This window comes from Capsicum annuum, chromosome 10, assembly GCF_002878395.1.
Source record: "Capsicum annuum cultivar UCD-10X-F1 chromosome 10, UCD10Xv1.1, whole genome shotgun sequence".
Taxonomy (NCBI): domain Eukaryota; kingdom Viridiplantae; phylum Streptophyta; class Magnoliopsida; order Solanales; family Solanaceae; genus Capsicum; species Capsicum annuum.
In genome coordinates, this window is record NC_061120.1 from 212267430 (window position 1) to 212276876 (window position 9447).

The 9447-nt window shown below is 34.4% G+C and overlaps 1 protein-coding gene across 1 annotated transcript; it reads left to right on the top strand.

Moving 5' to 3' along the window:
• The first annotated feature begins 3766 nt into the window (after nucleotides 1-3766).
• LOC107845126 (putative HVA22-like protein g) lies at nucleotides 3767-6018 on the top strand. The gene is made up of 4 exons (XM_047397315.1): nucleotides 3767-3908; nucleotides 3998-4096; nucleotides 4962-5018; nucleotides 5588-6018. Exons 1-4 carry the CDS (start codon nucleotides 3877-3879, stop codon nucleotides 5925-5927), a joined length of 528 nt encoding a protein of 175 aa, XP_047253271.1. The 5' UTR covers nucleotides 3767-3876; the 3' UTR covers nucleotides 5928-6018.
• The last annotated feature ends 3429 nt before the right edge of the window (nucleotides 6019-9447 follow it).

Sequence of the window (9447 nt, forward strand, 5' to 3'; positions counted from 1 at the left end):
TGAATGAGTAACTTGACATTAGTTACTTGGAATGTTTTCTTATATATTCATTTTGTAGGACCTAACAACTTGTTAAATTCACATAATTTAGATGTCAGGCAAAGGTGACAAAGATAAGGAAAAATTAGTTGATATTATGAAACCAAAAAGGAAAAGAGAACCTCTGCCTTATAGACGACCAACAGGTATTCATATATCTGAGGGTCGGTTTGTTGACGCGCCAACACGAGCCTTATATTCTAGGTCGTCCGAGGATTCGATACTTACTCCTATGCATGTGGGGCCACTACATGGGTCTACACCGACCCATTCTGCTCCTATGACCGTGCCATCGCCAGCACAGTACTATCGGATGGCCGCTGGCCTCTCCAAATATCTACCATCATCAATACCCTCCTGCAGCAGTCATGCAGCTTCGCACAGTGATTCTGCTGGATCTATTGGTTTGTCGGATCTTCAGCTTGGAGGCACTCCATCTACTGTTTCAGATCCGCCCACATCAGTGCATCCACCATCGCTTACTAGGCATCCAGGAGACAGAGATGATTCTGGGAGGATTTATATTATTCCAGTTGTGAGAGGGTAAGATTTCTAAATATAATAACGTTACTCATTTTTTCATTACTATTTTATTGTTCTTGATGAAATTACTATTTTATCTTGTGTTGTAGGTTTAGGCCGGATGCTGGATTTGGAAAAACGGTGCGAATATGCATTAGTCGGCACTTCAACGGCTACTGGACCAGCTGGCAAAAGGTTCTAGAACTTGACAGGGAGATAATGTTTGAAGAATTTAAGGTAAAGATTTAACTTATCAACTACTTATTAACAATTTATTAGAACACAAAATTGAATATTATATTTTGGTTGTAGAAATTTTACTGGTGGAATGATACAAAACAATTTCTTATAAAGAAGAACTTTTTCAAAAGATATAGAGGCAGATTTAATGATATCTTGGATTATGCTCGAAAGAAATCAGTAAAATCTAAGTGGGTTCCTGAACCCTTATGACCACTGTATCAGCGCCACTGGAATAGCCTAGAATACCAATTGTTGAGGGAAAAGGAAAGAGAGCCCGGGCATCATCCAAGGGTGGCTCCCTACATACTGTAGGTGCCAGAAGTACTCTTGCTGTGAAGGAAAAATTGGTATGTAACTTTTACAGTTTTAATTCTTTGTTTCTATTTAAATTTTTTTATTATTTGAACATTGATATTTTTTTCATATGCAGGAAAAAGAAAAGGATAGGGAACTTACCAACTGATGAGAGTTTTTAGGCGACTCATCTGAGAAAGAAAAAGAACCCGACCGATGAATATATCTGGGTTGAACCTCGTGAAAAAGTTGTCTACGTAAGAAATAAATTTTGAATATATGAATCTTTTTTTCAAAGTTGATATTATTCAACTATAATAACTTTAGTATTTTTTTATTGTTAGTATTAACTTTACCTTGAATATATATAGGACGAATTTAGGCCTCTTATTGGTGAGTATCGTAGTAGTTTGCCTCCTGAAAGTCAGGGTGACCAAATACCCCAGCATGTACGAAATGAGTTATGGACAAAAGCTTCGGGTCCTACGAATAGAGGCCATTTCTACGGATGCCACACTGAAGTTTTTGGTGATAATATTAGGTGTTCGCCCGGCCCTGCATACTCTAGCTCTTCGGTTGATGCAGAAACCATTGTAAGACTACAAAATACGGTTTCTCAATTCAATAAAGAGCTTGCTTAACAGAGACAGGGGTATGTTGAACAGAGTGCGAGGCAGAAAAAGACGGAGGAGGCAACAACATCACAAATCAGGATACTGCAACAGCAGTTCAGTTCTTTCATTCAGACTGGGGGGTTATTCCTACATGTCCTGGTGATGCAGTTCGGGCTGCAAAAGATTTAGGCCCCCTGGATGATTTCAGCACGAATGATGATATGGAAGATAACGACGAATTCGATGATGATGACTATTAGTTTTTTTAATTTTTGTATGTCTTGTACTTTAAATTTAGACATTTTGTTGTTTGAAACTATTGTTGTAGTATTTTCGTACTCACCTTTGTTGGACATTTTGTATGTGTTGTACATTTTTGAAAATTTTCATTTATTTTTTTTGTTGTTGTTTTATTTTCATTTTGGTTACTGTTATATATTATTGTTGTGGTTGCATGCAGTATTTGGGTTTTCAGTTTTATTTTATTTTTAAATTCCCAGAAAAATCGATCACATACGGTTGATTTTTCTATATATTTTTTGCATAAAATCGACCACTTGTGGTCGGTTTTTTATAAAATTAATTTATTAATTTAAATAAAAACTGACCATATGTGGTCTGTTTTTATTAAATCAATTAATTTATTTATTAAATAACTGACCACAGGTGGTAGATTATTTATAAAATTAATAAATTAATTTAATTAAAAAACGACTACACGTGGTCGGTTTTTATTAAAATTAATAAAATTAATTTTATAAAACACCGATCACTTGTGGTTGATTTTTTCCCTAAAATTATTTTTTTAATTTAAATAAAATAATAATGAATTTTCAAAATGAATATAATTTTTTAAAAAACCGACCACGAGTGATCGATTTTTAAAAAGCTACCGCTACTTTTTCGACCAAAGATTTTGGTCGGTTTTGTGGTCGAAAAATGGAAAAACTTGACCACTTGTGATTGATTTTTGTGGTCGGTTTTTCCTTTTTTTAGTAGTGCTTGTCCTCCTTGTCCAGATTTATGGCACACTATGCGATAAAATTCAGGAAAAAATTCACCATACAATTGGCAAGGACAGTCATAATCCATCAACAATCAAATAAATATCAACTTAAAAACACAAATTTTCAGTAAAATCAAGTCCCATTTAAAAAAAATCCATTCAAATCAAACAAACACCTAATCAACCGAACGGTTTATTAACAAAATAACAAAAACGTATGATGAAACCATCCCCACAAAAACATGTATCTAAAACACCATTACATTAAAGAAGAATTTGAAGAAAACCCGAATTTCTTGGCACATTAGTGGATCAAATTCGCGAGAAAATTTCATCATGCAATCAGTAAGGACAATCATAATCCATCAATAATCAAATAAATACCAACTTAAAAATAAATTTTTTAGTAAAATCAACTCCCATTTTTTCAAAAAAAATAAAAAAATTCCTCCAAAATCAACTAAATCACCACAAATCAAAACTGAAAAAAGCAAAAAAAAAAATAAATTAACAATATAGAGCATAAATTATTCGGAAGATTAAGAAAAATTACTTAAAGTGAAAGATGAAATATCTTAGAGCTTTAGAGAAGATAGAAATCGAAAAGGAAGGTTGAGGATCTTCTCGGGTTACTTATTAACCGTGTCAACCTCTAATGATTTTCTTTCAAAAGTTATTGACACATTTAGGAGTTGTTTGGTATGAGGATGACATACTAATTTTATATATTAGTATATTTTATAAGACAATGTATCCCGTTATTATGGTACAAATTGTGGAATAAACAATTAGAGAATTAATTAATACCCCCATTGAAACAAGATAAAATAATTTTACATTTTATCCCAATATTATTATCTCGTATCCACTCGTATCAACCTCTTTTTCTCTCCGATATATCCTCTCAAGTATCTATTATTTTCTTAATTCCCTTCATCATTAAATAAGATAATCACATATAATTGTAAATTTACTAATAACCCCACATTTCTTTTCAGATTTTGCCTCAAAAAAATTTCTACAAAATTCATTGAAATTAATTTTGTTTGGATGGTTACTAAAAGGGTTTCAGTTACTTGATCATTATTCATCATTTTATTTTGACTTGTTTTTTTTTCCTCTCTGTCTCTTTTCTTTTTTTTTTTTTTTTGATAAAAGATGTTGGGAAACCTCATTACCAATGGTTTTGTGTATGTATTTTTCTTCTCTTCTACATCACTTTGTGAATTTTGTGAAAAATTAATTTGGCTTGTGGATTATGGTTTTTGTTGATTTGCAGATTGGTTTTTGGATATGCATATCCAGCTTTTGAATGTTACAAAACTATTGAGAGGAACAAAATAGAGATTGATGAACTTAGATTTTGGTGCCAATATTGGTAAAATTAACCTATTCTGATCATCTAATCATCTTACTGTTTTCATCAAAATTGTTTTTTGTTATTTTTTTCTCTTTAGATTGGATTAGAATGGGGTTTGAACAATGTAGAGCAAATTTTGACGAAAATGGTTCACTTTTTACAAATTAGATGTGTTCAATAAAAATAAACGGCATCCGTCATCCGTGCGCTGTCAACTTAATTAGTTACGCTAAGACTCCCGTTCACAAATTACATATGTTCATATGTTGCATAAATAGTACTCTATTGAATGAAATACGTTATAAAAGGTGTCTATTTTGATGATTTTAGGTCAATCAACCATAAACAATTGTTAGAAATCACTGTCTTATTAGGAAAACAACTTTGAAAATAATTAAGGTTAATTAGATTCGTGAAAACTGAATTTTAAAGCATATAATCCTTTCTTAGATATTAAATTAGAGAATTAAGTTTCTTAAATAAGTCATATCTTGCTTCGCAACATTTATGATAGGTCACACTATCCCATCTTTATTAAGAGACAAATTCAGAATCTTGATTTTGATTTGAAACAGTCTCTGGCAGAAATGCAAGGTAAGGCTGTGTACGATACATCCTTGTGGTGGGGCCCTTCCTCGGACACCACGATAGCGATAGCTTTAGTGCACTGGGCTGCCCTTTTATACTAATGTTTTAGGTTTTAAACCCTTTCATTACACTTGAATTATGAATCAACTATGATATTTTAAAGGCTTTTTATTGAAATTATTAATGTTACTAAGTCGATCTTGCTTTGACCATCCATTAATTTACTATTCTTAGAAATATTTCAATCATTCCATAACTGCATATTTGGATAGTTTGCTAACAATGAGTTTTACAGGATCATTGTAGCTGCCTTGAGAATCTTTGAAAGCTTTGGTGATTTGTTCTTGTCATGGTATGACTTTAAGGGGTAGTTTGGCTGGGAACACGTTATTTCTGGATTAATTATCTGGGAATTAACTATTTAAGATAAGTTATTTTATTATGTGCATGTGATAATTTATCCCATCTCTAAGTCGTTTGGTTGGGAAAGAGTATCCCGGGATAATTAATTCTAGGATTAGCTATCCTGAGATTAGTTTTCCCATCATGTATATGAGATAACTTACTCCGTCACTTTGGTATAAATGGTGAGATAAATTATCGCAGAACTAACTAATATCTCCAACCAAACGCGAGATAAAATGATCTGCATTTTATCCCACGACTATTATACCTTATACCTCACACCAAACGACTCCTAAGATATATATGGTAGGATAAATAATCTCGAAACTAACTAATACTTTCAATCAAATATGAAATAAAATAACCCTGCATTTTATTCCGAGATTATCTTATTTTATATATACCTCACACCAAAGGACTCCTAAGTGGAAAAAAAAAACTTGATATGTATGAAGCTCCATTTACATTTTAACCAAAAATGCCACTAGCTAATATATTACATTGTTAATGTTTTAGGTTATCAATATATGGTCATGCAAAATTGGCAGTTTTCATCTACTTATGGTATTCAAAAACAAAAGGCACAACATACATCTATGACAACATATTGAAGCCATTTGTGGCAAAGCATGAAACAGATATTGACAGGAATTTACTGGAATTTAGAGCCAATGCATGGGACTTGGGAATTTATTATTGGCAAAATTGCTCAGACATTGGACAAGTAAAGTTCTGGCAATTACTTTCATACATAGCTTCTCAGTCTAAAAGAGGAACACAACCTAATTCTGAGGTATTATCTTCATATATTTTGTTTATAATTAGATACACCCCCAAACTTGACATGTGTTGCTAGTTGCATACTTAAAAGTCAGGGGTGGACTTAGGTGTAAATATTTGGGGTTCACCCACTCATTAAACCCGATAAAGAGAGATATAATTACTACATGACAAATGTATAAAAATTGATATATGATAGAAAAAAAAACACTTAAAATCAAGAAGATGGTGTAAGCAATAAAATTTTATTAAATTTAAATTCATACGAAATTTGAATTAAATTCAAAATATATTAGTCTCAATTAAATATTATAGATTAATATGATTGGATTTATTATTTAAGTCCAAACATTTAGGGATTTAATTAAAGTCCAATTTTATTGGGCTAGCCCATTGATTTGGGCCACAAATGAGGAGCCCACTTTGTTAAGCCCAAGATATTATCATATTCTAGAGGCCCAAATAAGTGTCACATGTCAAATTACATGGCATACCAAGTCAAGTGTAGGAGTCAATAGGATCGTGCCACATGTCAAAATGATGCAGCAAGCCCAATAAAATCAAAGCCCATAAAAGGCGTCACGTCACTTGAATTTGATTGGTCAAAGGAAATCCATATTCACCATGACTCTTCCCTTTCTACAACTATAAATAGGGGTCTCATAATTCAGAAAAAGACCCCTAACCCAGAACTCTAACAAGTAGCAAGAGAAAGATCGTGGATCAAACGCCACAATTTCTCTAAAAAGCTCAAGCATTCAAATCAAGTTCATCAAGATTCAAGATCAAGACCGCAATATTCAAGAACAAGCTCAAAAGCCTTTGAATTCAAGCACAAGTCAAGATCAAGTCCCTCAAAGCATTCAAATCAAGTTCAAATTCAAGATCAAACTTTAAGCCCTTGAATTTATATCTGAAAAGGTGAATAAGAGGATTCATAGAGATTGTAACACTCACATATTGAAATCAATAAATTGATTGTTGTAATATATTTTCTTGTCTCGATTATTTATTTTTCGGTCTCGAGAATTTTATTGTCCAACAAATTATGGCACGCCCAGTGAGACAATCTCTACCTCTTATCTCAACTTTTCCAGTTACAAAGTTCAACAACACTGAAATGACCTCCAAGAAAGTCAACTCTCAATCAACTACTTCCAAGGTTGTTGACTCAAAGTTCTCTACTGAAGTAAAGAGCATCCTTGGTGTTACTTTCAGAAGCTTAGGAGCCTTCAGAAGGAGTAAGGCAGGCTTACTACGACAACAAACACATCCAGTGTTGTCCGAACCAACTTAAATTTTTAGATCTTCAACCCCAAAAGGAAAGAAGTCCAATGCAAGTGCATCGGAAGGAGGGAGCAATATGACGGAATCGCTTAAGAAGACTCTAGCTCTACTTGAGTATTCCGATTCCAAATACTATGGCACAAAGAGCGATGGTCGTTCAAACAACTCATCATCTCCAACTACACCGCATAAGTTGTGCACTTCAAAGATCAAATTGTGCGATAATCCGTGCTACTCTCCTACATCTCCTGTGATTATGCAAGCTATGGTGACTGATGTCTCGTCTATGGAAGAGCAGCTTGCGAATCTGGCAAAGGCAATTAAGGGCCTGACCAAATATGTTCAAACTCAAGATGCTCGAATTGATAATATAGTGGATAGGGTAGAAGGTCTAATAGACGGAGAGTCTATCCATGTACCTGGAAAATCTTCAGAGGTTCATGAGACAGAAAATCCTGTGAAATAAACACCACCGACTAAAGAGGTGCAAGTTTCTTCTGAGGGAATGATCCCGATTGAACAATTGAGGGAATTCATTGAAGGGACCCTCAAAGACAAATATGATGTTGTCAATAAATCTTTCCTTGCGTATGCCAAGCCCTACACTGCAAGGATAGATAGCCTCAAAATACCTATCGGCTATCAACCCCCCAAATTTCAACAATTTGAGGGCAAAGGGAAACTAAAACAGCATGTCGCATATTTTTTTGAGACATGTAATAATGTTGGAACTTACGGTGACTATCTTGTCAAACAGTTTGTTCGTTCCCTAAAGGGAAACACCTTTGACTGGTATACAAACCTTGAACCTAATTTGATCGATAGTTGGGAGCAATTGGAGCATGAGTTCCTAAATTGCTTTTATAGCACAAGGTATACAGTGAGCATGGTAGAGCTTACAAATACTTGGCGAGAAGGGACGATCCATTCATCGACTTCATAAATCGATGGAGAAATGTGATCCTATACTGCAAAGATAGGCTCAACAAAGCTTCCACAATAGAGATGTGTGTCCAAGGAATGTACTGGGAGCTTCTCTAAATCTTGCAAGGCATTAAGCCTATATCCTTTGAAGAGCTAGCTACATGTGCTCACGATATGGGATTGACCATGTCTTCTGCTGGAAAGGGATCAGCACCTATCCATGACCTTCGAGGGGGAAAGGATAAGCAGAAACCCAAAAGATGGGGCAAGTTTGTCCCCAAAAATAACAACAAAGAGTCCATGAATATTGATATATCTCCTGTGAAGGTCATCACAAAGGTGAGCAAGAAGCACAGTGTGAAGACTACTTCTAGAGCACGTCCAAATCAGAAAACTTTAAAGGAGATGCAAGAAATGAAATATCCTTCCTTGATTCTGATGTTGCTGAGATTTTTGATGAACTCCTTGAGCATAAGCTCATTGAAATCCCAGAGATGAAGAGTCCCAATGAAGCTGGAAGAACCAATGACCCTAATTATTGCAAATATCATAGGCTCGTAAGTCACTCTCTGGAAAAGTGCTTTGTCTTTAAAGATAAAGTCATGCAACTAGCAAAGAGAAGAAGATCTTCTTCGACGATGAGACGGCCAGTTCTCATCAAATCTCTATCACATTTGGCTCGCTCGATCCGGTCCAAATATGTGTCAAAGAGCATAATGAGAAAATATTAGAGTGTGATAGGTCTTCAGTTGATGAAGGTAATGATGAAGGTTAGACTCTGGTGACCAGGCGCAGACGCAGGAGGACAAGTCTGCGAAAGGAGTCGATCGAACAGCCAACCAGAAGGAGAATGGTGAAGAAACCAATGAAACAAAAGATGGTTGAACTTCCAAAAATAACGACCATTACAGAGCTTCACCTTCAAAAACCACGGTGTCCAATAACGTTGGAGAAATTCTTACCAAGTTGGTTTCATGAGAAGACTGCTCCAATATCATGTTAATTGAAACGTATTACCATCTCATTTAAAAGCTTAAACTTTTTCTTTTGAGATCTCAATTAAATGCTCAAATATTTAGATAAGATGATCACACCTCAACATGGTATCAAAACAAGCAAAGATCCTATGTTTGAGTCTCACCGCCATCCATTATCAAAAAAATATCCACATACTTTATCCATCAGAAGGAATCACGCATGTACATGACGGGCCATGTTGAAGACATAATTAAGTAAACAAAGGTGTGCTCTCGCTAAAAGCTTAAGCTTTTAGATGAGATGATAAAAACCTTCAATTAACAGATATGCCAAGCCATTTTCTAGAAAATGATTTATGTCAAGCTTAGGACAAAAAAAATATAATTCGTAACAGAATCAATACTCAT